This window comes from Diaporthe amygdali, assembly GCF_026229845.1.
Source record: "Diaporthe amygdali strain CAA958 chromosome Unknown NODE_34_length_500367_cov_65_467389, whole genome shotgun sequence".
NCBI classification, from domain to species: Eukaryota; Fungi; Ascomycota; class Sordariomycetes; order Diaporthales; family Diaporthaceae; genus Diaporthe; species Diaporthe amygdali.
Window position 1 is genome coordinate 1 of NW_026517054.1, and position 27,645 is coordinate 27,645.

At 55.2% G+C, this 27,645-nt stretch overlaps 11 protein-coding genes across 11 annotated transcripts; 5 read left to right on the plus strand and 6 right to left on the minus strand.

The window, feature by feature from the left end:
- Positions 1-396: 396 nt before the first annotated feature.
- J7T55_005405 (feruloyl esterase b) lies at positions 397-2,132 on the minus strand (the record flags this gene model as incomplete). Its single annotated transcript, XM_053132896.1, has 2 exons — positions 397-691; positions 790-2,132. The coding sequence occupies 2 exons, from the start codon at positions 2,130-2,132 to the stop codon at positions 397-399; spliced, it is 1,638 nt and encodes a 545-aa protein (XP_052989025.1).
- Positions 2,133-3,991: 1,859 nt separating this feature from the next.
- J7T55_005406 (uncharacterized protein) lies at positions 3,992-5,209 on the minus strand (the record flags this gene model as incomplete). Its single annotated transcript, XM_053132897.1, has 1 exon — positions 3,992-5,209. The coding sequence occupies one exon, from the start codon at positions 5,207-5,209 to the stop codon at positions 3,992-3,994; it is 1,218 nt and encodes a 405-aa protein (XP_052989026.1).
- Positions 5,210-6,044: 835 nt separating this feature from the next.
- On the plus strand, positions 6,045-7,946 carry J7T55_005407 (uncharacterized protein; the record flags this gene model as incomplete). The annotated part of the gene is made up of 3 exons (XM_053132898.1): positions 6,045-6,775; positions 6,855-7,446; positions 7,545-7,946. 3 exons carry the CDS (start codon positions 6,045-6,047, stop codon positions 7,944-7,946), a joined length of 1,725 nt encoding a protein of 574 aa, XP_052989027.1.
- Positions 7,947-8,138: 192 nt separating this feature from the next.
- Positions 8,139-9,315, minus strand: J7T55_005408 (uncharacterized protein; the record flags this gene model as incomplete). The annotated part of the gene is made up of 2 exons (XM_053132899.1): positions 8,139-9,064; positions 9,207-9,315. 2 exons carry the CDS (start codon positions 9,313-9,315, stop codon positions 8,139-8,141), a joined length of 1,035 nt encoding a protein of 344 aa, XP_052989028.1.
- Positions 9,316-10,473: 1,158 nt separating this feature from the next.
- Positions 10,474-11,313, minus strand: J7T55_005409 (protein kinase; the record flags this gene model as incomplete). Its single annotated transcript, XM_053132900.1, has 2 exons — positions 10,474-10,764; positions 10,888-11,313. 2 exons carry the CDS (start codon positions 11,311-11,313, stop codon positions 10,474-10,476), a joined length of 717 nt encoding a protein of 238 aa, XP_052989029.1.
- A 1,205-nt stretch (positions 11,314-12,518) lies between these two features.
- Positions 12,519-13,538, plus strand: J7T55_005410 (uncharacterized protein; the record flags this gene model as incomplete). The annotated part of the gene is made up of 1 exon (XM_053132901.1): positions 12,519-13,538. One exon carries the CDS (start codon positions 12,519-12,521, stop codon positions 13,536-13,538), a length of 1,020 nt encoding a protein of 339 aa, XP_052989030.1.
- A 294-nt stretch (positions 13,539-13,832) lies between these two features.
- On the minus strand, positions 13,833-15,770 carry J7T55_005411 (uncharacterized protein; the record flags this gene model as incomplete). Its single annotated transcript, XM_053132904.1, has 3 exons — positions 13,833-13,971; positions 14,028-15,580; positions 15,681-15,770. The coding sequence occupies 3 exons, from the start codon at positions 15,768-15,770 to the stop codon at positions 13,833-13,835; spliced, it is 1,782 nt and encodes a 593-aa protein (XP_052989031.1).
- Positions 15,771-17,367: 1,597 nt separating this feature from the next.
- J7T55_005412 (cyclin-dependent kinase regulatory subunit) lies at positions 17,368-18,079 on the minus strand (the record flags this gene model as incomplete). The annotated part of the gene is made up of 3 exons (XM_053132905.1): positions 17,368-17,637; positions 17,740-17,884; positions 17,958-18,079. The coding sequence occupies 3 exons, from the start codon at positions 18,077-18,079 to the stop codon at positions 17,368-17,370; spliced, it is 537 nt and encodes a 178-aa protein (XP_052989032.1).
- Positions 18,080-19,068: 989 nt separating this feature from the next.
- Positions 19,069-21,900, plus strand: J7T55_005413 (bromodomain containing protein; the record flags this gene model as incomplete). The annotated part of the gene is made up of 6 exons (XM_053132906.1): positions 19,069-19,161; positions 19,509-19,603; positions 19,768-20,490; positions 20,542-20,803; positions 20,863-21,418; positions 21,473-21,900. 6 exons carry the CDS (start codon positions 19,069-19,071, stop codon positions 21,898-21,900), a joined length of 2,157 nt encoding a protein of 718 aa, XP_052989033.1.
- Positions 21,901-22,778: 878 nt separating this feature from the next.
- Positions 22,779-25,071, plus strand: J7T55_005414 (uncharacterized protein; the record flags this gene model as incomplete). The annotated part of the gene is made up of 7 exons (XM_053132907.1): positions 22,779-22,821; positions 22,935-23,112; positions 23,196-23,361; positions 23,432-24,284; positions 24,337-24,386; positions 24,458-24,512; positions 24,572-25,071. The coding sequence occupies 7 exons, from the start codon at positions 22,779-22,781 to the stop codon at positions 25,069-25,071; spliced, it is 1,845 nt and encodes a 614-aa protein (XP_052989034.1).
- A 1,170-nt stretch (positions 25,072-26,241) lies between these two features.
- On the plus strand, positions 26,242-27,132 carry J7T55_005415 (uncharacterized protein; the record flags this gene model as incomplete). Its single annotated transcript, XM_053132908.1, has 1 exon — positions 26,242-27,132. One exon carries the CDS (start codon positions 26,242-26,244, stop codon positions 27,130-27,132), a length of 891 nt encoding a protein of 296 aa, XP_052989035.1.
- Positions 27,133-27,645: the final 513 nt, after the last annotated feature.

Genomic DNA, 27,645 nt, shown 5'->3' on the forward strand with positions numbered 1-27,645 from the left:
CCCAGGAGAGGTTATCCCAGGAGAGGTTATCCCAGGAGAGGTTATCCCAGGAGAGGTTATCCCAGGAGAGGTTATCCCAGGAGAGGTTATCCAAGAGAAGTTATCTCAAGAGAGGTTATCCCAGGAGAGGTTGTTCCGATATCCTGAGAGAGGTTATCCAAGAGAAGTTATCTCAAGAGAGGTTATTCCAGGAGAGGTTGTCCTGCAAGAAGTTATGTTATAGGCGATTGTTCTAAAGCTGGCTGTCCTATGGATAATGATCTTATACCCCTCTTTTAGTCGATTATCATGTAGAATTCAAGGCTGCGAAGCGGATACCTGAGCTTAAGTTGGGATATACATATGAGCATGTTTATGTATTTGTAATTAGTCAATGGCTTTCTATTACCCACTCCCTCACCCGGAGCAGCTCCAGCTCCCTGCGTCGTCCACATCTCCCTTGCCGTCATAGGCAGCCTTCTGAGGGAAAGGACACAGAGGGCGCTGCCTGAAGACACCCGAGGCTGGATCTGTCGAGTTGTGCCACGTCGTAGCAATAATGTGGTCCACAGCTACACCATCCTCGACCCATCTCATCAGGGCTAGGAGAGCATCGTGTTCGGGGTCTGGGAATCCAGGTGTTGAGTAGATGTTGGTACCGAGACTAGCCTGTGAGTTTGGCCCGGCAAAATACCACGGCGCATTTACATCCCTGGCGTTGGTCAGCTGCTGCGTAACCTGAAGCGATGCATTGAAATGTACTAATAAAAGACAGATAGGTAATTGTAGCGGGAGAAGGGTTACACTTACGCCGGCGTTCCCACCACGTGCTGTAGCCCGGGCACTAAAAAGAACCGGAACCAGCTGTGTAGCTGGTCAAAGCCCCCCAGGGCTTCTGCCACGCGACTGTACAACACGTTGGAGGACCTCGTTGAGATCAACGCGTCTGAAGATCCATGGAAGAGGATGATTTTGCTGCCTCTCTCCATTACTGCCCTCATAGCCTCGTAGTGGTCGGCTGTGCAGTTTCCCGGGTCTTGAGCATCTGCCTGCCACACGAGGCCATCGTCGTACTGCCTCCACGTCCAGCTAGGATCGTCCAGCACAAAGTTCTGCATATATCCGTCGCCTAGTGAGCTGGGCGAAGAGCCTCCGAGCAAGACACCCCATTGCGCCTCCGAGCCGACCTCAAGGCCCGGGAAAGCAAACCGTCCCTCGGCGTAGTAATCGGCATAGACGCTGTTCAGGGTGGCCAGCTGAGCTGCCGTCAGGCACGCTGAGGCATTCGTCCCGGCGGACCCGCACAGCAGGGCGTCCGTGTTGAATTCACATAGCTCTGGCGAGCTGACGATGCCGTCCTTGACCCCATCCAGAGAATCGCACTGCTGGATCACCTCGGCGCCGATCGCCGTGAAGAGTGAGGGCGGGATGTGTGCAGCTGCATCCGTGGGGAGATTGTAAGATCCCACCTTGGTTGTCCAAGGCTGCAGGTGGCTGGTCCACCACGCGGGTGCCCCGATCAACAGGCCGTCGAAAGACTCGGGGTCGTACTGAGCTTCTCGTAGGCCCTGCCTGCCGCCCGTCGAGGCCCCAGAGTAGTATGAATACGCAATCTCCTGGCCGTAAAAAGCCTCCGTAATTGCCTTCCCAAGTACTACGGAACCATGGATCGCGCGATAGCCAAAGTCCAGCCGCTTCTCGGGCTCGCGCAGTGCCCAGGTCAGGTCCGAAGTGCTGGAGTTGTGTCCAGTGTCTGTGGACGCCACGGCGAAGCCATACCGCACGCCGGCTCCCATGTCCAAAAAGTTAATGCCGCCCGCAAAGCCTCCATTGCCGACTTGCAGGAACCGCTTATTCCACTGCGTCGGCAAGAATATGCTGAAGCGGAAACTCGATGACGGCGATGTAGTCACGTTGACAATAACGGCACAAGTCTCTGGTAGGTCGGTAGGGTTCGTAGGATACGGAATGTCTGCCGACCCTTCGCCAAACGTGCCGCCACTGGCCACTGGCTGGGCCACGAGAATGCTCGCGTCCGAAGGCAGGGCAGCCTGGAGAGCGTCGACAGAGCATGGCGTCGCTGCTGCTGCTGCACCCATACCTTGCCAAAAGAGGGCGCATACGCTGCCTGCTAGGGGTATTAGCGGCCTCATGTTGGTTTGCATGGGGGCCTTAACAGCTTGACCAACTGAGGTGGACGGGAGGAGGCCGCTCCAGACCAGACACAAGGCGCTGAAGCCTTCATCTTATACGCAAGCCCGCAAGGGTGCTAACATGACGATCGACTTTCCGAGTCGAGTTTCCACCATCGACCCATCGACCCCATCTTTTACGGGTCTCCTGGCCGGCACTTGGAAGTGAACAACTTTCCCCGCCGACCGGTTCCAGCATAGGACAAGCAGTGCAAGTGTAAATTAGACTAGGTACCGCCTGTGGTATATACCCGCATTTTGGCCCGGGGACTACGACCACAACAGGACAAGCGCCATTAGAAGTCTCTTCTTATTTCCGCACAGAGTCTCTGTGCTCATAACCGTGTCCCTGGCCTGGCGACGTCGTTGCTTTGCCCTTCATTCAGCCGAGATGTCGCCGAGCGACCTTCTCCACCCCAAGCGTAGCGCAAGCTGGGGATGCATGAACCAACCGGAGAATGTAACCCCACCCCCGGGCTCCTGCCTCCTCACGACTTTGGAGGTTCGAGACTGCATTAATCCAAGATGGTGTTCTGACTTGCGTTTACCGTGTTGGCCGTCTTTCAGGGTCAGGAGTATCGCCCGTCTCAAAACAGGGCAAGGACTTAGAGTGAAAGCCCCTGCGAACGGCAGAAATGAAATGTGTCTATTCGAAGTGAACCTCCTGGTGCCACCGAAGCAGTTATTAACGAAAGACCCATTTTAAAAATTCATTAAGATCTATATACTCTGCAACATTATTACATGGGTAGTTTTACGTTTTGAGTATATTGTGGCTTTTGCTAACAGTCTATTAACGCAGGCGGATTTTACAGGCAAATCGATTATTGTGCTACCCAAACCGTGAAGCAGTCTTTTAGTTACGATAATAGAGATGCTGGAAATGGACCGTCGGTTAGCCCAAGTGCCTGTCATGCTCAACAGGCTGATTGTCATGCCGCAACCCTGAGCTGGCTGGCTGGCTGACCAACATTCCTCTTTGTCCATAGTAGGTTTGATTATCCCACCTAAGTCATCTTATAATAGGTTGTTTTAGAACAAAGCTTTTTATAATCAACTGTCCTATGATACATTAACCTACAGCGACTTATCATATAAGACGTTATCTGACAGTAGGTTATCCCACAGCAGGTTATCCCACAGCAGGTTGTTCCACAGCAAGCTATCTCGCAGCACAACTTATACCAAATCAACCAATGTACTAGCATGTTCACAACAAATCTAACATTGGTGTTAGAATGATACCCATAGTTGAAAAAGTTAGGCGCACATTTACTGCCACTTGAGATATTGAAGGAGAAGCTTGAGGAATATCATCTCCAGCTAATATTGAATTATAGGGCAGACTGGGTGGCAAAGGGTGTTTGGTACTGGAGCAAATAATTAAGAGTACTTATGAAATTGCATTGGTGTTGAACTTAGACGAACACTAAGCCTGCGCACACGAGCCTGGACGTTGATTGGAAAGGCGCGGTGGGTCGATCTAATTGTTGGGTAAACCATCAAGTCGATGTTGGTTCACTACCTACCAACAAGATCGAAAGCATGGAGTGAACCACTCCGATTATACACTCGTCCTCAATCTTCCATCTGGCTCATTCAAACTATATCGAGCGGCTCTCTTTTTCGCCTTCAACCTCAAATTTGCCAACAAGTAATGTGTAGTTGTCATGTCGGTACAGACGCAAACCTGTCTGTCACTTAGTCTTTCAATACCGAGATACTTTAACAATATCGAAAATGAGAAGAAATAAAATTACGAGGGGCGGTGTCTTTGTAAGAATCAATCCCTGATTAGCGCTTGTTATACCACGTTTGCTCTAAAATTGGTCCTCGCCCCAACCCAGGTGCCGGTTGACCTCGTTCATTGCGTTGACACCGGCCCTGAAGAACCCCAAGGCGCCGTCGACCGTCACATGGCCAGTGTTGAACGCAGGGTCTATATCGTCCGCCGCAATCAAGTCCTGCTGATCTAGAACGCCCTGCCTTTTTGAGAGGACCGCCTTTGCGATAGGTCTCCCCCACATATTGTACCACTGATCCTCAGTGAGCGAAACATATCTCTTCCGGCCTTCGGAGTCTATCCGGGAAAAATGCCACTCCGAGCTGACAGTCTCGAATCTCTTGGTCCGCAAGAACAGATAGGGCCACGACAGCAACCATAGCATACTAACACAGAACATGACGTAGATCCACCTGGTCAGCCTCCACTGGTTTGTCCGGCATTCGTTCCAAACCTCGACAATGTGATCCTGCATGGGGAACGAAACCTGGAGGTGTCCTCTGTAGTTCATCCTCCGCACCAGAGCCTCAAGCTGCTCCCTGACACGAACCTGATCGAAACCCTCCACCCTTCGCCTCAGCGCAAATGACTTGAGCCCCGAATGCGAGGCGACATACAGGTGGCACCACTGCGTCAGATTCGGCTTGTCAACCGCCCCGAGCTCGATGTTGCCCTTTGATTTGGGCGCGCGACGTGAGAATATAGAACCACGCTTAGCTTTGTCGCCATTCTCCACAGTATGCAGCTCAGACCACGCATGGCGACTTGTTGCGTCAGCAAAGAGATAGGGCGTCAGCTCGACCTTGACGTCAAAATCGGTAATGTTCTTGGTCTCCTTCTTCCCGTCGCGGCCGCTACGTCGCTCGCGGTGGTAACCGTAGACACGCACGAAGGGGCGGGGAGGGATAGCAGCCCATTGGCGGACGCGTGCCTCCAGGAGCTCTGGATCAGCATCGAGCTCAGCCGATAAGTAGTATGCAGCCTGGTCATCGCGGAAGAATGGCTGCAGGTCGGACGATGAAGAATACCCGGGCAGAGCAGCGTCCGAAAGTAAAGGGGCATTCAGACTGGCGCTTGTGCTTGCCTCGGCTGCTTCGTCGTACATTGGTGGAAGGTCATGGTTGTGATGGCTTTGGTCGGCGGGAAACAGATCCGGTGTATCTGCGTCACGATAGCGGTCGCCTGCCTGAGTGTGCAAAGACACGGCATCGCCATCGCCATCGAGCGGCGCGCTTGACAGAGTAGGCTTTCCCATCACTCGTCCTCGTGTATGCCACGTATGTATGCTGAAGGAGAATCTTGAAGGTCCTTTGACAGCTGAAAGGCCTGGACGGGAGAGAGTGAAAGAGGGGGGAGACACAGAGATGGAGACAAGGTAGAAAGGGAGAAAGTGAGGTGAGAGGGAAAGGAGGAGCCTTCTTTTTCCACTTGGGTAGTGACCGTGGCGAGGCGGAGCTGCGGCTGCCTACGATCTAGACCTTGTACGTGCAGTACAGTGAGTATGAAGGAGCCAGCTAAGCTACTCGAGTAACCTCCGATGCCACTCGCTTCGTATCAACTTCCAGGGTTCAAAGGTTGGCCTGTAATGTGCGGTCCTCGCACGCGTAGTGTTGCTGAAAATTTGTTGACCGAGTGTAAATTGAATTATTGTAACATGTATAGAGGGGCACAAAAAATCGCAAATCATTGAACTCCCGTTGCAATCAAAGGTAGAAGAAAGTCAGTTGTGATAATGTAGATAATTGGATCTCAAGCACGTTTGGCAATCAAGGCGGGGGACTATACAGTACAGTAGACAGCTGCTAGTCTGTGGGTGGGCGAACTTGTCTGGAAAATGCATTGCAGCGGGCTGGGGTTGTCGACAGCAGGAAATGTGGCAGCCTCCAGGTGGGGTCAGCCCGGTCAGCCAACAGTCAGTGGCCTGTCCCGACCGGCCACAACCCCCTGGAACCCCTCCTTGGACTGCTTGTTGTGGTTGCTTGGCCAGCCTCACCACATCTGGAGTAGCCTCAAATCTTCCACCCCGCAGCTTCTGACAGCCCCCCACCCCAAACAACAGGTGCACCCGTGCCACAAGACAACGGGGCAACATGTCGGGCGCAGAGTCCAAGGAGGCGGGCGCAGCCCAAGCAACAGCACAAGAGAAGGAGGCGGAGCTGGACAAGGGCAAGCAGCCAGCTGTTGCTGATGATGACGAGGGAGTCGCCGACGTCCCCGACGACGACGACAACGACGACGACCAGGAGGACGAGGAAGTCGATGCTGCCCAGGAGAAGGGTGTCGCAGGCTCATCAGGAAAGAAAAAGAAGAAATCAAAGAGGAAGAAGGTCAAGGCTGCCTTGTCTGGAAAGCCAGAAGACCAGATGGCCCAGGTCAAATCCGTGCTCGACAAGCTCCCCCAGCACGACCTCCAGGACCTGATCTCGCGGAACCCGGCGCTCCTCAAGGACTACAACGGCGATCCTGCCAAGGCTGCCGAGGCTTTCAAGAAGCTCTCTCTCAACGAGGTTATGACCGGCCTGGCCTTGAGCGGGAAGAATGCGAAGGATATGGCCAGCTACAAGTTTTGGAAAACACAACCTGTGCCCCGCTTCGACGAGGAGATGCCTAAGGACTTCAGGGAAGGGCCTCTCAAAGTTCAGACTGTCGAGGACGTCCCCAAGGAGGCCCCCAAGCTTGGTATCGAGGGTTTCGAGTGGGTCACCATGGACCTGACCAACGAAGACGAGATCAAGGAGGTCTACCAGTTGCTCAATGGCCACTATGTCGAGGACGACGAATCTATGTTCCGCTTCAACTACGGAACCGCGATCCTCAAATGGTAAGCTGTGACCAAATTGCCGCTGCGAAAGAACATGAGCATTCGAGCAGTAGCGCTGATCGCTTCCATTCAACCGTAGGGCCCTCATGTCCCCGGGCTGGTCCGCAGAATGGCACGTCGGCATCCGTGACTGCCGACTGCCCAGCAAGAAACCTCTTGTCGCCTTCATCTCCGCCGTCCCGGTCAACCTACGTGTGCGTGACAACATCATCCGCACCTCCGAAGTCAACTTCCTCTGCGTGCACAAGAAGCTCCGCAACAAGCGCCTCACGCCCATCCTCATCAAGGAGGTCACGCGCCGCTCTAACCTGCAGGAGATTTGGCAAGGCGTCTACACGGCGGGCATCGTGCTTCCCAAGCCTGTTAGTACCTGTCGGTACTACCACCGGGCGCTGGACTGGAAGAAGCTGTACGACATTGGCTTCAGCCCGCTCCCACCAAACAGCAAGCCCGAGTGGCAGATTCGCAAGTACACGTTGCCCGAGAAGACTGCCACCAAGGGCTTGCGGGAGATGACAGAAAAGGATGTCCCAGCGGTGCATAAGCTAATGAAGAAGTATGTTGATCGCTTTGATATGGCCCCAGAGTGGGACGAGGCCGAAGTCGCGCACTGGCTTCTGCAGCCAAGGGGCGAGGGTGACGAGCAGGTTGTTTGGTCATATGTTGTTGAGGTGAGACATCCACACACAAAACCCCACGGACACATATACAGACAAGACCAAGGTCCTGACTACCCCCGGTTTGCTTCCGTTGCTGATTTTATTTGCAGGACGAGGACCACAAAATCACGGACTTCTTCTCTTTCTACAACCTCGAGTCCACCGTCATCAACAACCCTCGCCACAAGGTGGTCCGTGTCGCTTACCTCTTCTACTATGGCACCGAGGTCGGCCTTACCACGCCATTCAACAAGCCTGCCACGAAAGAGCGTCTGAACGAGCTTGTTCACGATGCCTTGATCCTCGCCAAGAGGGCCAAGTTTGATGTCTTCAACGCGTTGTCCCTCATGGATAACACATTATTCCTCGAGCAGCAGAAGTTCGGCCCAGGCGATGGACAACTGCATTACTACCTTTTCAACTACCGCGCGAAACCCATTACCGGCGGTATTGATAGTCAGAATAGGGCAGATGAGGACAACCTCAGCGGTGTCGGTTTCGTGATGCTCTAGAGTACGAAACCAAACAGAAACGGCGGTTTCGAGCCTCGCCTCTGCTTACACAGAGCTTTAGCATGAGGTCCCAATAAATATCAATCAAATCTAGCATCGTTGCCTAACTAGTGCACATGCGACGACGCCTATGTGCTTTCTCATGATTTATCGACTGGAGACCAATTGATTGACCTTTGACCTGAACCCAATTCATGGCGCCGGTCTCCCATCCAGCTGCTCTCCCTTCCGTATCCTCTCCTCTATAAGCTCATGAAACCAGGCGGTACGTTCCAGTGGAGGCACATGCCCCATATCCGGTCTGATGATTCCCATCAGCCCGGGTCCTTCGGTCCCACCCAGATGTTCGAGCAAGCGCCTTCCATGGGGTACAGAGATCATCCTGTCCGCCTCCCCGTGGAGTACAAGGATCCGATCGCGTCCGATCTTGTCGGCCATCTCCTTCAGTTGCTCCTTGCTCTTGTGATGCCACCCCGCGGCTATGAGCTGGAGCAAGAAGCCTTTTGTAGTGAATCCCCTAGCATCGAGGCGCTTATGCATCTCACCTGCTACGAACCTCTCGTAGTTTGTGTTGAAGTGCAGATACTCGCCCTCACCACCCTTGCCGCCCGGGGGGTGGACCTTGATTGTCAACTTGGGGTCTGGTAGGTGTATATCGTCCTTGCCGGTAAGATAGGGAAGTGGAAACATGTTTGCTGCGCCACTCCTGACACTTGCCTCCAAACTCTTTGGTATCAGCATCTGGGCACGCTGCATCATGTTCTCCCAGAATGTGGTTGTGTTTTCGATGGCTGCAGCTGTGCACAGCAGGTTCAGGGTGCTGATATACTCGGGCACAAGGTACGCCAACTCTTGGGCGATCATCCCACCCATTGAAATCCCTAGAACGTGCAGTGCCCGCTCCGGTGTGGACTCGGGGAGTTGTGACTGAGGGGAGAGGACATGGGACGGCAACCAGCCGATGTGCTCGAGGACTTCGACAGCGTCCTTGGCCATTTCGCTGGTTGAGTAGCGCATTAGCGGCTTATCTGAGCCACCCATGCCGCGGTTGTCGATAGTGAGGACCGAATACTTCTCGGCGTGCTCATGACCAAAGTGGAGAGTTTGGCGCTGCCAGGCTGATTGAAACGAGCCCAAACCCATCAAGAACTAGATAAAAATCGATTCAGAATTCTGACAAGGCTCATGGTAATCAGGGCAAGACTCTTGTCGTGAGGGGACATGGGGAAGACGAGATGAGCTGAGCGGAGATACACATACAACCATCTTCACGGGCCCGCGGCCGTGAACTGCCCATGAGATCTTCAGAGGTCCGCCGCGACCTTCTGCCACAGGTAGTAAGCCAGATCGCGTGGGTTCCAGATGCCATGTTGCCGTTGGGAATGCTGGGTGCTTTAGGACATCGGCAACGAGGGGGAGTTTGGACCTGGGCGAAGAGGCGCAGGTCAGTCATATGAGGTGTTCGACAGGCGGAGTTCGTACCCTGGCCTGGGGAGAAGTGAAAGCTCACCACAACTCTTTCTCCGATTCCGCCATCCTCTCCCGTGCACCAGGGTGTGAGTATACACTTGATGCGTTGTTACACGATTGTTGTGGGATTCGTAGAACGAGGCTGGGCAGGTCAGCAGGCCTTTTGGGCGATGCGGGTGGCTGTTCAAGAACACTGCTTCGCACCAGATATATATATCGTCACTCGGGGGCCAACGCCTGGTCTCAGACAGGGTCTCAGTGGGCCGAAAGCCGCTCGTTTCTGATTCCGTTCACACTCACGCTTTGCATTTCTGGAGACGATTATGTAGTCGGAGGAAGTTGAGGCATGAGATGACGTCGGCCGTCAATTAGCCTCGGCTTCGGCTGAGGCCCACATGTTTATTCGTGGGAGCGTGATCCCCACGAAGTATCCCGTCCTAGGAACATGTTCCATGTGCAATTTGTCTTCACGGGAGTTGTCCTGGCGAGAAAAATCGATGTCCGAACGAGCCGCGTGTTTTTGTGGGCTGAGAAGGAAGATGGTCTCACAATGGTTCGGCCTTGAATGATCAACATGAGACTGCCAGCGCCACAGCTTGTTACTACGGTGGCTTCACGCACACATACAGCATCTTTCGTCTCTTTAACTAGAGCTTTCCCAACGTTGTTGTCAATATCACATCGCTAATGGTAGCGAGGGCGTCCATTATACACATGCCGCGCCGTAATTTATATTCGATTCAGGAGCCATCATTGTTTGAGCCAGACTGGGCTTCGAAGAGCAGAATACATCAATACAGTTCCAACTCCCAGGCTAGGAAATGACCTCACATGGGCCCCAGTTCATGTGTGGCGCAAGAAGAATAAACCGAGAGACGGGCCAAACGAGTCCTGCTTGAAGTCATGAATGGGTGGATGGGTTCGTTCGATCTTGTTGACGATTTACATTCTCATGTACATTTGACACCCCAACGCCCACTGCTGCCACCGAACACTCCACCCTCCAGAGGACGGCGAGTGGGACCAGAATAATATACACTTGGAACATAATGGGCGATTACCTGTGTCGGCGCAAGCTGCCGACCCGTCGCTTCAGGCCATCGACGAAGTCCTTTGGGCGACTCGAGCTAGCAGCAGCGCTGCTACTTCGCTGCCGGACCAAGATGGCGGGCGACCCGGGGTCCTTGCTTCCGTCGCTGTCACCGCGAGGCCGCTGGGGGACCATCTCATACTCGCCCCGTCTCTCGCGAACAGACTGGGACCGTGCGACTCCCTCCTTGGCCCGTCGTTCTCTGTCCATGGAAAAGCCGGGCTCTCCCTTTCCCTTGAGGTCGTCGGGGTGGTATTTCTACGATTCGCATCAGCACGCAGTACGATATGGTGGACATCATCAGATTGCTGGGACTGGGTGTGTGGGCAGGGCGGACGAAAAGAAAGACAATGGTAAGAAGCAAAAACGAAAGAGGCTTACTACTCCAGGCCACTGTTTATAAGCCCCGCCGCCGGCGTGAGGATCCCTGAGCATATCGGTACTATACTCGTAATCCATGAGTTCGCCGTTAAGGGCACGTTCGCCGGGGGGTACGCTGGCGATGCCGTCGAGCGGCCGGCCCTTCAGAAGTGCATCGAGCTTTGCCTCGCGGGGCGTTGCTTTCCATGCTGCTTTGTTGCCTTCCCTAACTGCGGCAACCGGTGAGAACTTGGAGTTCAGGTTGAAGGATTTCAAGGTGGCATCGTAGGGGCCGCCGTGGTGGTAGGGTCCGCCAAAGGAAGTGACGTCGAGCTTGTCGATGGTGTCTGCGACGTACTTCTTTGGTTTTGGGCGGCGATGGGCGCGATCTGATTTTGTGCGACGCAGGCTGCTGTCGTAGGATGGCGGAGGCTCTAGCAGGGACATTGTGATGGTGGGCGTGTGGAAGAAGATGGGGATGGATGGTCAAGCGGAGAGGCCTGTCACACAGACAGTTGGAGTTTCGCTGGTGGGATTGGAGAGGGAAGCAGCAGCAGTTACTTCCAAGTGTTGGCAAGATGGGATGGGAAGACGAAGTCTATGTGGAGGTGGCAGTGTGTACGTGTATATGTGTGTGTCTGCACGTGCGTGTCTATATGTGGTGTGTTGTGGCGTGGCGTGGTATGGTATGGTATGGTTTGTGCAGGACGGGATGAACAGGACTAGATACGCATGGGTTCGGCTGGACGGCGGCTGGACGGACGACGCGATATATGTAGTGGTCTGACTGACTGTTCCCGCGGTACCATGTAAGCTGCTAGACTATCTGCTGTGTCCACATATCCTGGATGCTCCGGTATGCGAGCTGGGAAAGCTGGGAAAGCTGGGAAAGCTGGGAACATGAGGAGGAGGAGAGCGGGCATTGCGTAATAATTGGGCTGTGAGGCAGTGAGTGACGTATCCCGCAACCAGTGTGAACCGTATCTACAGCAGATAGCGAATGGCCTCCCCACCTAGGGTACAACTTACACGTAGACACCCAGGTACGGCAGCACGGCAGGTAGCCACCGCAGCAGCTGGGGCAGATGTGCTCATCCCGGTTCCATTCAACCTTAATTCCCGAGTCTGCTGTTCCCAGATGGCCCAGGATGCTGTGTGCATACACAGTACCTGGCCATCTGGCGTGCCTGGGTACGTGGGCGGGTGAACGAACACACATGTGCTGTAATGTGCTACACTGGATATTCGAGCCAAATACGAGCGACAGTCAGCAGCCGTGTGGTCCCAGCGACACCGAGCATTCCGTGCTGTACAGTAACAGCACTTCGAGTACGAGCCCGACGTCATGCTTCCCGTTGTGGTTTTCCCATGTGGCCCGGGACTGTCAGTCGGTCGAGGTAGGGCAGTTGGCGCGCTACTGTGGGGATCGGCATCGACACCTGCATTACTGTGATTGCCCTGCGTGCTTTGCTGCTGAGCTGGCCCCACTGACAGGGCTCACCCCTACCTGCCAGCCTGCCAGCCTGCCCATGCACGCCATGCCCCCCAGGTGGACTCACTTCGTCCCATGTCCCGGACGGACCCAATTCCAGCACAGCCTAGCATAGCACATCAACACCATGCAGCCGTTGTGATCGTGGTCGTGGATTGTAATGGCCTTGGTCGACTACTCATCCTCCGATCCGGGTTCTGAGTCTGATTCTGAGTCTGATTCTGATCCTGCCCCTGGACAGAACCACCAGGGCTGCCGTCGACACTCGCCAACCAGCATACCCGAGTCAACATCAACACCACTTACAGCCAGGCGTCAGCTCGGGCACCAGCTCAGTCCCCAGCCCGCCTCGAGTCCCTTGCCGCCCTTGCCGTCTTCTTTCCACAACCTCTACGCCTCTACTGTGCGCACCGCGACCGCAGACCTGCCCAGCTTGCACCAGGGCAGGAGGCGCATCATCCCTCACAAGGACGGCAACTGGCCCAGCCACATCTATCTCGAGTGGCACCCCACATCCTCCCAGCACCAGCTCCTCCACTCGCTCCTCGTCGCCCTCACACGGGACCTCCAACACCTTCTCATCGGCCATGGCCTGGTCGGCTTCCTGACCTCGGACCTGGGCGCCCCCTTACCCCTGCACGTGAGCCTGTCCCGCCCTTTTGTCCTGCGCACCCACGACAAGGATGCCTTCCTGGACCTTCTCATCCGGGACACCGCCCGGTGCCACGTACCCACCTTCGCTCTGGCCTGTGACGACCTGGCCTGGCACCGCAGCCCGGAGTCGGAGCGCTCCTTCCTTGTCCTGCGCGTGCGCGGGCCCCGCGGCGACAACGACGAGCTGTCGGCGCTGCTGCGCGTCTGCAACCACCTCGTAGCATCGCACGGCCAGCCGGAGCTCTACGCATTATCCGGGCGGCCCGGCGATGACAGCAACGGCCACGCCAGCGACGCCTTCCACGTCTCGCTTGCCTGGTCCTTTTCCCAGCCGACGGCTGAGTTGAGGCAGAAGACGGCTGAGGTCTTTGCGCGGCCAGAGTTTCGTGACGCCATCCATTCGCGCATTAGCATTCCTGTTGAGGGGGTCAAGGTCAAGATTGGGAACGTGGTCACTAATATCGCACTGCCAGAAGCCGGCGGTAGGACCGGCAGTGGAAGTGGGAAGGGGCTGTTTGATATCTGAAATAGTCCATCATGCTCCCCGTGCGGACACTCGCGGACTTCTTACAGTCGCACGCTACCGGTCGCAGAGGCATGTTGGCCCGTTCTGTACCGGCGTCCCCTTCTCAAAGCGTGACTCGCATTGGGCAGGCCGCTTGCCTGCGCTCCTGCTGCTCGTCTCGCACATAGATACTGGGCATTCAATTTCGCACACACTCCGCTGCTGGTGCTGGTGCTGGTGCTGGTGCTGCTACTGGGTATTGTCCTGCTAGGTGATTGTATACTTGAATTGTTCTGCTAAGTCTTCCCCCTGTCCCTACAGCTCGTCTGCATCCCGCCAGTCCATCACAGGCCCATCCGCCTTCCTCCAAGCAAGCTTCCAGTGCCGTGGTGTGACCGGGAGGCCAACGTAATTCTGCCAGAGGTAACGGGTCTCCTGTTTCAAGAAGAGCCAGCTGCTTGAGAGTTAGCACGAACGCTTGACCTTGGTTAGGAGAGGCCAGTCACTCACATCAATCCAGGTAGCTCCGTCCAGCTCCTGAAGACCGACTTCAGCGCCCTGTTAACATTGCCCAGCTCCTGATGGAGCAATGTGCCAAACGCGGAGGACTGGGCTTCTTTCTCTTCGGCCGGCTCAACGATCACATGACGCGGCTTCCTCACCCGATCCGGTATGATAGGCTTCGTCCCGTCGACCTCTCTCTCAGAAACCTCTTCCTTTTCCAGCTCCGCAGCCATCACCCTGAACTTCTGTATTGAATCCAGACTCGAGGTCAGTCGCGCGTACGTGTTGAACAGTGCCACCAGCTCCGTCCGCTTAAGAATCGGGATGTCCTCGCTGTCGTTGTCGAACTCAAAGAGGACCTTCAAGGCCGTGCCGTAACCCGCTGTCTGTAGCTTGCCCCAGAGCCGGCACTTGTCGCACCCGACGCAGTCCATCAGCCGGCTGACGTTGCGAAACCGGTTCTTGAAGTCCTCCTTGAGAGACGGGCCCTCCCCGTTCTTGAACATCAGGCTCTCATCAAAGATCTCTGGGACTGAGGATGAGGCTTGCGTCACGGCGAGTACCTTGGCTTTCGTCGCGGCGTCTTGGTCTGTGTCGCCCGTGCAGAAGGTGTAGTCCTGGAGATGAGGGCCTAGCTTGGCGATCGCGCGAGTGAGCAGGGCATAGTTGAAGTACAGGTTGCTAATGCGCTCGGGGAACTTGTGCAGACGATGCAAGTAACATTGCAGATTGGGCTGCCATTGGCCTGTGGTCTGGTTCATCCAATCCCAGCAGAGGTGCGTGCTGATGCTGGTGTGCATGCCAGACACAACCCTGTAGAAGACTCGCTTCTCGACGCACTCGTCCTCCGCTTCAAGACCAGTATTCGCGACGAAGGGCGTATTGGGGCTCTGCTCGCGGTGCTCCTGTAGCAGCTGCTGGCGGCCGGCGGCCTCTATGACCTGCTTGAAATCCAACGCAGCTGGGCCGTGGGCTGGCGAAGACTGGCCCAGAGCCGCAGTGTGAGGGAATGAGCTCTTCTGAAAGCAGTTCTCTCGGTAGATGGCGTTCCAGACTTGTTGCGCACCCATACCCGCGTAGCCGGTGAACCTCTCAGGATTCTGGAGCAGTGAGACGTAATCGCCTTTGGAAGTGGCCGATTCGTCCTCGGGAACACAATAGTCGCGCTCGTCACACTCATCGTCGTACTCGACCACGCAGCTTTCCCCGACATCCTCGCCAAGTTTACCTTGCAGAGGTCGCTCCGGGCGCTCCCGCTGCACCGTCCTGCCCGGGTGTTTCGCCAGTGGACCTTCCAGCTTTCCGAGCTCGTGGGCTCGCCATACTTCGGGTATGTCCTCCTCGTTATCAAGCGTTTGTACTGCACAGGCAATGTTGCCGCACATGCCATCCTCGTCGTTCCAGAACGGGCATGTCTTATGGAAGAGGTTCAGGCGGTAGTGTGAGAAGAAGTCGGTAGTGTGAGTGAGGTCCTCGACGGCTGGTCTGACCTTACGGTTCAGGTCCTCGAGGGTAGAATAAGAAGCGCAGGCATCGGAGACGATGGTCTTGGGTGATATCTGGTACGGTCGAGACGCATTAGAGATTATTAATCTATACGTAGGAGACGCTGCTGTCGCCAGCCAGCTGGCTGAGAGTAGTAATAGTAGAGAAGCATACTGCGCAGTCATCTTGCCTTGGGCTCTGACAGTGAGCATCCGGGCCCCATAAGGCAAAGAGGAAAAGGTAGAAGGGTCTTGCAGCTCTCATGATGGCTTCGGATGTTCTTAAAGTTGGGCACGGGTCGGATGACGCCGAGGTCGTTCGTTTCGTGTTTCGTTTCGGGTTGCCACAGGTCGGGTGGGCTACGGGCTACGGGTTATGGGCCATGGGCCACGGGCCATGAAAAGGTCGCGGGTCTCTCGCTGTTGACTTTCGAGGGTGACGTCCAAAAAGCTGTCCTGTTGTGTGTCCCAAGCGAATATGGTATAATCCACAATCTCTGCTGGGTGTTGCTCTAGTGCGTCGCGGCGTGCAGGTGGTTGTAAGACCGTCTCGGAATACGTCAATGAATGAAAGATAAGTGACAAAGAGCGTGCTTGACTCCTCAAGAGGGACACGGCGGTGTGCTAGGATGGGCGAAAATCAAACGGGGACCTCTCCAGCAAGTAGAACAAAGACAATTCAAGTGGGCGGTGCGTGACTGTTTTAATAATCACATCGTCCCGGATGAAATGGAAATGTGTCCATATTGCAAAGTCGGATGATGTCGTCCTGCAGTTGTCAGATTCACAGGGCCAAGACTTCCAATGCCCATGCGGACTCGCCCGGCCCCTGGCGCACGGCGCAGGCTCTGACGCTAGCAATCGACGGTCCGCCACTCTATTTAGGTTGCAGGTGGGTGTGCTCCATGTACCCTCGTACCCACATGCAAATGTTCGTGTAGGCAATCTGTGGCAGCTTTCCCCTGAGTTCGTCTGCCGTCAGAGGAGAGATATGCCACGTGTGAGACCTCTATGTTCTCAGTTGGGCATCTCGTGTTGATCGATTGACACTTGCAGGCAGATTCAAGGGTGCCTCGTCCACGCAACTGGGTACATGAGCCCGTAACCTGTAGCTGGGACCGGAGCCTTTACACCAATAGCCAGCTGCTGAAGAGCCACTGGCTGCGCGGCAGCCTCGGGTGAAGAATGTCTCACTACTGGATGTTGGTACCTACATGTATCATGCTGTAGATACCTTAGGTAGGACACTGAGACACACGCTTCTAGAACCTCAGACGCATCCAGACCACCAGACCACCCACCATTGGCATCCGTCGTTGGTATGGAAAGGCGTCTGCTTCTGGCGCTTTCTGGTGCCTCTTTCGAGCAACAGCCACTGCGCATCAAGCCCTCACCCCGGAATATGCACACTGCAATGCCTTCAAGAACCTGCTTTTCCCATTATCTACCTGCGGTAGTTGACTAATGATCCTTGGCCTTCTCAGGGGTGTCGAAGCAACCCCTCCTGTGATCACATGGATCACACCAGACCATGGCCAAATGCGCCGCCCCTTTTCCTGCTTTGCCGCTCCGAGTGGCTGGTCCTCAAGGTAGACAGACAAAGGACCGAAACCCTCCCAGGCGAGATCCCAAACCTTTAAAGCAGAAACCATCACACTGTACACCTTGCCAGGAAAACGCCTAGCCGAGAGAGAATCCAGAGCTGCGGATGATAGAACGCCCTACCAGACGCGGAAGGCCGGGTGGGCGGAGGACTGATGTTGATGTTGTGATGTTATGTTGTTGGTGTTCAAAATGTCCGTGACTACCGGTAAAAGAGTAGAGTGCAGTCATCAGGGCGTGAATCCCGAGCCAGGCCATCGCTATGCAGTTGTGGAATGCGAGATAAGATACACATGTTGTCGTAGCATTGCAGCCATTGTGGTCATGCTGCCTTCATTGCGCAGGTGGTTGGTAGTTGAGTGGCCGCCTGTTGCACAGGTTAGCTGATCGCGTGCCCGCGCCAGGACCGCCAGGACCGCCAGGACCGGTGGCGAAGGGGCGTGAAGGGGAGGGGTCCAATGCACAACGTACTTGAAGAGCAGGATGTGCGGCTCGGGTTCGTGTACTTCATAATGTTCCCAGCCGAGACTCTGCAAAGAACGCATTAGCAACCAACATGCGCTCTCCGAGTCTGTTCCTCGGTCGCGTCTCCACAGTTTCGTGTGGCGGGCGCGTTTTGACGCGTTCCATACCTGGGTGATGCCCATTGACCGCCACTCGTCCTCCCAGAGCAGCTTCAGTGTTCCCTTTGAGGAATCGTGGTACTCCTTGGGTATAGCCTTCAGCATGGCCTTCGGCAGCTGCACGTGTCGGTATTCGAATTCGCTATCCGAGTATCTGATGGACGAGGGCGTTGTCAGCTGGGAGAACAGGGAGCATGCGTCGAAAGCGATCTGGTGGCGCGACTGACCGAGAGGAGTAATGAATCGACTCAAGAAACTCTTCCAGGCGCGCTCGCTCATTGTCTGTTAATGGGCGCGGCTTGACATTGCGACGCGACGTGTCGATGCCCATCTCGTAGCCAGATGACATTGTGCCGGGAGCTGTGAATGAGAGCGAGTCCTGGTGGTTGAGGCTCGAAAGGAGGGATTGTCGCAGCAGTCGCGAGCGCAACAAGACGTAGGGGGGTGCTTGGCGCGGGGGGAGGGGGGACGCAGGCGAAAAGGGTAGGGAAGGAGATGACGCTTTTGTTTACTCCCGGGTGCTATTATTATGTATGTAAACCATCTAGTCTAGCCCGCGGAGGGGGAGAGGGAGGGCAAATCGTTACACGCAATCGACTGCACTGTTAGTTAGCGTAAATGGACCTCCCCTAGCCCACGGTGCAGGGTGCAGGGCAGGGCGGACAGTACGGATAGAGCAGTACAGTGCTGCGGTACCTCAGTGGGCACACCTAGGTACCTAGATATTGATTCAAGGACGAAGGAACCACAGTAGATTCTGCAGCAGGTACCCAGACACCCAGTCACTGCTGAGAGGACTGGTCCAAGCGTTCCCGGTTGGATTGTACCGGATCACCTGACCCTTGGAGCTCCCTTGCAGCTCCAGGAGGCGAGGAGAAGCTAGTCGTGCAGTTTTCTCGGCTTAAGAAACACCCAAAACCCGAGTCACTTTGTTATGAAAAGACACGATCATCTGGTGTCCTGCAGAATCCCCATTGAAGTTGGTGGCTTGCATTGGAGTTCGCAGACTACGCGCAAGGGTTGCGACCTCCATCACAGCGGGACCCGTCCTTCAACGACCACAACACCCCCCCCCCCCAACCCCTGTGCAAAAGACGTGCCGTCGCGTCTACTTGGGCAGGCAACCAGCAGGACAGTCTGGAGTCTGCCGCGCCTGCACTGCACTGCACTACGCTGCAGTCTAGGATTCTCAACAGCGCGGCGCGACAGGAGCCCTTCTGCCAACACCATAAGGAATACTCTATTTCGGCGGGTTTTGGCCCTGCAATCCATCAATCTCCAACAGAGGACATTCCAATACCGCGCTGATATCTGCCGACATCTTTGCACCCTCCTGTCATGGAGAACAAGCGCAAAGCGAGCGCTGCTGGCCGAGGAGGAGGAGGTGCCGAGGGTAGTGAACCCGCAGCGAAGAGGCGCAAGTTACCTTCGGTGAGTCTGCCCTTGCCCTGGCCCTTGCCCTTGGTGTGTAGCGACAATTGATATTGTTCTTGGTGGTCTGCCTCGCCCTTCAAGGTTGGCGAAGTCCATCAGCTTGGAGTGCGCCTCAATCTTGCGCGCGAGCTTTTGAGGGTGGTGCACGCATTTGACCTCAGCTCCCTTCAGCCAGCTCCCATCTTCTCCATGCCCCGGGGCCGTCCCTTCGGTAGAGCAGTCGCATTTTCCCTGCCACTCTTCCACGCGACGCCCAAGATTCACGTCGCGACCCTTTCGCACCAGAACCAGGCTCAAGACACCACACAGACGTGCACGGCTAACTGCGTTGACACCTGCAACAGGACTTTCCAGACCTGACAAAGCAGGAATCCCCCGAGTCTACCACTGCCTACGGCCTAGCTTTCCTCGAGGCAATACGAAAGACGGCTGACAAACAGTACGTCAAGATCCTATGCCTGCGCATGTGCTGCGCTGCGTGCGCTGCGACCATGGTATTGCGCGCGGTATACCGCCATCATGACTCGCTATGGCAACCCAGTGACATACGCGCCCTGATCTTGCGCTGTTCGATTTGTTTCTGACATTTTGGTCTTATAATAGTGGTCGAGGAGTCGCAGGATACTTCGAGAAGCTGTTGCCCAGAGAGGGCAATGAGGATTACTACAGGAGGATCCACATGCCAGTGTCGCTAAGGGTGATCGAGCGCCGACTGCACCGGTACGAGCTGGCGGACATGACACAGTTGGAAAGCTGGATGAAGCGCATGGTCAACAATGCAAAGGAATTCTACTCTCGTGGCTCCCAGACATACGAGGACGCCGAACGCGTGAGAAAAGCCACTAGCAATTACATGGTCAAAACGAACCCGGCATACAAGAAAATCCCAAATTACGCCGCGACCCCAGCACCACCGCCTCCAGACTGGGACGTTGATGCAGAGATTGCAGCAGAAGACATGCCTTCCGAACTGGCTGCCAGGGACATGGCCTCTCGACCCCCGCAGCCAACGCGAACCCAGCAGCCCACGGGCGATGAGGATGCCGAGGGCGAAGACGAGGAAATGCCCGATGCAGATGCCGAGGGCGAAGCTGACGATGGCGACGCCGCCGAGGGCGACGCAGACGTCAGCCGGGGATCAAATACTCGAATAGTGCTCAAGAGACGTGGTGGACGCTCAAATGAGACTGAAGACACGCCCGACGCACGATCGGCAAGCGACAACAAGGGTGGGGCACAGTTCTCAGAGGTGCCCTACCAAGGTCTGAACTTCCAGCAGGCGCAGGAGAAGCTAGTGGACGAGTTGTCCACACGTCAGGAAGAAGAGTATGTCCATGTTTTTCGAACAATTGAAGCAATAAGTGACTAACAGACTAGTGATGAATGGCCATACTTTGAGCCCTTTATAAACCTACCCCCTAAATCATTGAAAGACTACTACCAACTCATCGATGAGCCAATGTCCTTGAAGAAACTATGGCGGGCCATCAAAGGCATGGTTGGCAGAGCCGGAGCAACAGGGGTTAGCGAGTTCAAGAGTTGGGCTGCTTTAGAAGAAAAGGCGAGCCTGCTTTGGAGCAACGCATTCTACTACAACGAGGAGGGCAGTGAAATATTCGAGTTGGCAAAAGAGCTGAAAGTAAGCCAGAATCTCATAGTCAGTATCTGGAACCCGCCGTCGGATCTAACATTCCTCAGGACGCCTTCTATGAACAGCTCAATGAGGCCAAGGCATGCGTGGAGGAACCGCCTCAGCCTAAGATCATCTTGAGGGCGCCGTCAGCACAGGCGCCACAGACTCAATCGGGGCGACCCAAACGGATCACTATTCATGTCGGCGGGGGCAGGGAGGGCTCCCAAGGCTCCCCGGCGCCACAGGCGTCTCACCCTACTCCTGCCCAGGGGGCTGGCGATGGAGCTGTCAATGGAGCTGCCGCACGGCCGGCTCCCGTTAACCCGGTAGCAGCGAACCTTGCCCAAGCTGCTGGGCCAGGTACACCATCTGCGGTGATGAAGCGCGAGGACTCCAACAGAGCATCTCCGTCTGTTCCGCCCCCGATGAACAACGGCTACAGCTCAAGTGCTTTCAGGCCTGTCATGCTGCCCCCGGTCAACGGCCTTGGCCAGCCTGCGCCTCAGCACGGCTCACCAAATGGACTCGCGCCCGGACAACAACAACAACAACAACAGCAACAACTACAACTACAACAACCGGCTGCACTATACGACTCCATGTTCCGATGTGCGGGAGCAGGTAAGTCTAGAGCCCATCACAAGACACAATGACCCCTCTCTAACACCATCCCAGGTCTGGCGGAGGCTGTCTTGGCGAACTTATGCTTACGCACGCCATTGGACAACAACGCGGAGAAGCGGTTCGTTTTTAATGTGCCCCCCCATCCGAAACTACTACAACAGTCTTTCACGGTCAACCTCGCGGCCAACCAGTGGAAGCTCCAAATCGTGCCCCGCGTCTCGCCGGTCCTCGAGCAACAGCAACGCCCTTACAAGCTGTATGTGGTCGTCAATGGACAGACTCTCGCCCGCGGTGTTCCAACTCCACGCGACACGATCCAGAACGGAGAGCTCCTGTATGATGCACAGCTCCATCAAGGTGTCAACACCATTGTGTTACAGATGATTGCCGCGCTGCCGAAAGGCCAGAAGCTGCCCAACGGCTCCGACGCAGTGCTCGAGAAGGTCACTATCCTTGCGAATGTTGTGAAGCAGTACTAAGAACTTTGCTCTTTTGCTGTGCGAGTCTTGGGCTTCTGAAGCACCGCGCTGCACGGCAGCGCGTTACCCGGATGGGAGCAACCAACACCATGGTTGTTGGAGCGCAGCACGATGCGAGGGATCAAGGGCCCTCATTTTTTAAGAAGGGGATATTTCTCTGCAATTGACACACTGGTAGACACTTATTTCGCCCTCAAACCATTACGAGGCAGAGCTTGGGCGTGGGGGGGGGGGCAGTTAGGACCACTCGAGACGAGTGCTGCCGTGTAAAGGAGCTGAGCAGTAGGATGGTTACTTACTCACCCTTATTTTGGCTGGATGGACTGATCCTCTGACGAAAAAGAGTAGCAGCTGATTAAATATGTGTAATAATAAAACAAGCTACTTTGGGCCAAAATCGAGGGCCTGTCAGCCGAGAGCTGGTTGTAGGGCAGACTGTGCGGCTTGGAAGGCTATCTAGACAGTACTCATCCAGGCATATTGACACCTCTTGTGTACCTAGGTACCTTAGGCACGTATTGTTAGGTAGACTGACTATTCATCCACACCTGAGAGAGGAGGGGCGGGCAGGGCGGCGGCCAGTGCCACCCATGTAACTCTTTCGCTGACCGATAAGATAAGCACATGTGGACAAGTGGATTGGGACTGGGCCATTGGAGTGACTGGAAGAGAGCGAGCGAACGACCCTTGGCTCGTGCACCTGGTTGAAAATTTTCAAAATTTCCTGCGCACTCTCTTTCGAAGCCAGCCCCACGTTTTCGATCGGTTCAAAACCCATTCTCCCGCCCTCTGAAAACTTGCCTCGATTTCTGCCGTTGTCCATCCCAAACCTCACCTTCCTACTTCCTTTCCGACATCTTACTTACTTCTCATCCAAAATGGCGGAAGAAGTCTACGACGGTGCCATTGGCATTGATCTGGGTACGTTCCCGACAATCCCCCCATCGCCGCGCACTTGTCCTGGTCAATTGGGCGAGACGACGGCGCCGCGCAACAAGTCCTTCCGCAAGCCGCTGACTTTGAACCAACGACAGGTACCACCTACTCTTGCGTGGCCACCTATGAGGGCAGCAATGTCGAGATCATCGCCAACGAGCAGGGTTCTTTCACCACCCCTTCCTTCGTGTCCTTCACGGCCGAGGAGCGGTTAATTGGTGAGGCCGCCAAGAACCAGGCTGCCATGAACCCCACAAACACCGTCTTCGACGTCAAGTATGCTGACCCTTATTCCTCCCTGGCTACCCTTCCCCGTACCTGGAGAGAAACCGCCCTTACTGACTCGCCGTGACGCTCAGGCGATTGATCGGTCGCCGCTACGATGACCCCACCGTCAAGAAGGACCAGGAGTCTTGGCCCTTCAAGGTCGTCGACGACAACGGCAACCCAAAGGTCGAGGTTGAGTACCTCGGTGAGACCAAGCAGTTCTCCCCCCAGGAGATCTCTGCCATGGTTCTGGTCAAGGTACGCATACCGCGTGGTACAGAGCCCCAACACGTCCAGTTCCAAGACTAACAAACCCGCGTGGCAACAGATGAAGGAGATTGCTGAGGTCAAGCTCGGCAAGAAGGTCGAGAAGGCCGTTATCACCGTCCCTGCCTACTTCAATGACAACCAGCGTCAGGCCACCAAGGATGCCGGTTCCATCTCTGGTCTGAACGTCCTCCGTATCATCAACGAGCCTACCGCTGCTGCCATTGCCTACGGTCTCGGTTCCAACAAGTCCAACAAGGAGCGCAATGTCCTGATCTACGATCTTGGTGGTGGTACCTTTGATGTGTCCCTCCTCAACATCCAGGGAGGAGTTTTTACTGTCAAGGCTACTGCTGGAGACACCCATTTGGGTGGTCAGGACTTCGACACCAACCTCCTTGATCACTGCAAGAAGGAGTTCAACCGCAAGACTAAGAAGGACCTGTCCGGCGATGCTCGTGCCCTCCGAAGGCTGCGGACTGCTTGCGAGCGTGCCAAGCGTACCCTGTCCAGCGGTGCCCAGGCTACCATCGAGATCGACTCTTTGTTCGATGGTGAGGACTTCAACATGCAGATCACTCGTGCTCGTTTCGAGGACCTGAACGCCAAGGCTTTCGCCGGTACCCTCGAGCCTGTCGCCCAGGTTCTCAAGGACGCTGCTCTTGAGAAGAGCGCTGTCGATGAGATCGTCCTCGTCGGTGGTTCTACTCGTATCCCCAAGGTTCAGAAGCTCCTCTCGGACTTCTTCGACGGCAAGAAGCTGGAGAAGTCTATCAACCCCGATGAGGCCGTCGCCTATGGCGCCGCCGTTCAGGCTGGCATTCTGTCTGGCAAGGCAACTTCCAGCGATACCGAGGATCTCCTCCTGCTCGACGTCGTTCCTCTGAGTCTCGGAGTCGCGATGGAAGGCAACAGTGAGTATAAGCCTTCTCCGCTGCGTCGTAGCAGGTGACTAACGCATCACAGTCTTTGCTCCCGTCGTTCCTCGCGGAAACACAGTCCCTACGATCAAGAAAGTAAGCAGAAATCGTCATTACGATTTTCCCCCAATACCACACATGATCTATCATCAGCTAACATATCACAGCGTACCTTCACGACTGTAGCAGACAATCAACAAACTGTGCAGTTCCCCGTTTTCCGTCAGTATACCTCCGCTCCAGAGTGCATCACTTTAGGCTCCGTGACTAACACATAGCAGAGGGTGAACGTGTCAACTGCGAGGACAACACTTCTCTTGGAGAGTTCACTCTTGCTCCCATCCCTCCCATGAAGGCTGGCGAGCCTGTGCTCGAGGTCGTCTTCGAGGTTGACGTCAACGGTATCCTGAAAGTCACAGCTACGGAGAAAACCTCTGGACGCAGCGCCAACATTACGATTTCCAACTCTGTCGGCAAGCTGTCCAGCTCCGAGATTGAGAACATGATCAGCGAGGCCGAGAAGTTCAAGACCAACGACGAGGCATTCAGCAAGCGCTTCGAGGCCAAGCAGCAGCTCGAGTCGTACATCTCCCGCGTCGAGGAGATCGTCTCGGACCCTACTCTGTCCCTCAAGCTGAAGCGTGGTCAGAAGGACAAGATCGAGCAGACCCTCTCCGAGGCCATGTCTCAGCTCGAGATCGAGGAGTCCACCGCCGAGGACCTCAAGAAGAAGGAGCTGGCCCTGAAGAGACTCGTCACCAAGGCCATGTCCTCCCGATAAGCGCTTCCATCGCGACGAGTTTACTCCAAGGTGTCAGCATCTTGGTGACTATATGAAATCTCATGATACCATGACGAAAAGTTAGGGGAAGGTTGGGACATGTCACGGAGGTGGAAATTCATTGATGACGCTCGATATCTGGGATCCAAACAAGGTTCGAGGCAGCTGAAAAGGGTCTCTTCCACGTCTACTTTCTGATTTGACCTGGTGTGGTCTCCGCTCGCTTGGAAGACTGAGGGCAAGGGAGTGGTGAGATAAGGCAACGAACCAATCAATGCGTTGGGAGGTCGGAGAAGGCCCTTGCTTCTGGCAACGTTGTGTTGCCTTGGGGAGGCATTGCATGTAGACTCGGGTGAAAAGGCTACTAAAATGGTATACTGGTCTGAATAATATTCAAGGAAGCTTCTCGTTTTTTGAAACGCGCGATGCTCGCGGCCGTATGGCTTGGTCATCCCACAGTCTTTCTGCCTGGTTTCTCTCGTGAATGTGACGAGAACTTCAAAGACGCAGTGCAGCTCAGTAGAGCCCGGATCGTCCGATCAACCGACTTGGACATGCTTCCTTCCTGGGACTCATATTGTATCGGCTAGGTTTCTGCAGTAGAGCCTCATGGCCTCATGGCAAATACATCACCTAACGTATGATAATATAACTTGGGATAGCTTTTCCTAGAATAACCCCACATAGGATAACCTCACATAGGATAACCTCACATAGGATGACCTTACGGGAGATGACTTCGTGCGGGATAACTTTGTGTAGGATAACCTTATGTAGTATGATCTCTTGAGTGGTTTAAGGTGACCTGCCAGGAAAACCACCTTTGCAAGGTAGAAATCAGATAGACTAGGTACCTCTCAGTCCTCTTCTTAAGTACTCAAGTAGCAGCTCAGAAATCTAGATCCTTGCGAGTCGAGCTGTTCGACTGCTCTTGCCTAGGTGGTCCAAGTCGAATTAGCTGCGGACGTAGTGGGGAACTTCATACCCCCGGACCCCACAGAGATAGATCGCTAGCTTTCATCATCTGCGACATCCCAAGCCACCTTCGTCTACGTAACAACGACCTCAGACATATCAGTCCAACCAGTCCAGGCCGCCGTAGCAGACAAAAGAGGTCGCAAGCTACGAAGCGGTCGGTTTGCGAAAAGAGCTTCGCAGCACAATGACACAATGGCGAGCCGAAAGTTTGAGTGTTTCTTCGAGCTGCCGGGCGAGTTGAGAGAACAGATCCTCGCCCACCTTGTCGTCAAGCCCGCCGGCATCCATTTAGGCGAGCATCAGTGTTTCCCCAGGATCACAGGGCGACACGGAGATACGGAGTCGGGTGAGGATGACGTTGGCTCTGACAGTGATGACGACGAAGAGGACGACGATAGTGGCCGTCGCATGGGCTGGCCGGTGAATTACTTCCTTGTCAGCCAGACATTTTACAGGGAGGCGTCAAGCTTGTTCTTTGGAGAGAACACATTTCATCTTTATGCGGGTGTACGCAGGTCCGTGCTGTTCGACCCGCTGAACGAGCAGGGTGTCCTGGCGCCGCCACAGCATCAATCGTCACGACGGCACGGGCTGGCCGGTCGTGGGAGCGCGGCGCGATATCTCCCCTCCCGTAGGCGTGTGAAGCACGCGGTCATCTACATACAACGCCTTGGCGGCTCGTTAAGTGACGTTATCGTCCCTTGTTTACAGGACATGATCCTCGTTGGCGGTCTGAGGCATCTGGATGTCCGGGTATCCCACTTGGAGCAGCAGGGCGCAGATAAGCGGGCAACACTGTGGAATTCGACGCCGGCGCGTATCTTGGTGAGACTGCTCTGCGATCCTGACCTTGAATTTGCGCGGCTGAGGGCATATTTTCCGATACAGTCCCCGGGCCGCCTCGAGGCTTTGGCTGGCTGGTGTCCTCTTCGCAACGAGCACGCAGCTTGCAATGACGGTCCAGACACAAGGCAGTGGGTAATTGTCGATGTTGAGGAGCTCAGTAGGAGGTACGGAGACGGTGAGGCCAACATTCGCAAGGCTGTGGAGGAGAGGTCACTGTTGAGATGGGCTGGGGCGTAATCAGGGGCTAGTTGAGCGATGGCTCCATTCCCTGTCGTGCCAGCAATAGCACGCCTATGGAAGCTTGCAGACCATGCTACTTCAGTCATTCCCTCGCCGGCTGTGTCACTCAAACCGATGGACTATGTTTCTCTCCGTCCCTCGCCCCTCTGCCAAGGTATTCTTGGGAAGCTGCTGTCTCAGAGCCGCGAGACTGCCCCTTTGGACAAGCCGAAAGGCAGCAAGAAATGGCATCTCTGACTACAGAGACAGCCAGCCTTTGGTGCCCATGTACTTCAGCAATACCACGCCTGCAGGTCGGCTTCTCGAATTCCACCGGCAGTTGCATGGGCATCTCCATTGATGTGATTGGTCGGGCAGTATCGGCAACCCACAGCGCGGTGGGTGAGGCTCATCAGAATACATACGCATCGTAATGATGCCACTGGGGGCATTCGAGGGCGCTGGTGCTTGCCTATACAAAGACAATGAGCCCTTAGAGTGCCACACATGCAATCGAGCAAGCTGGTTCAC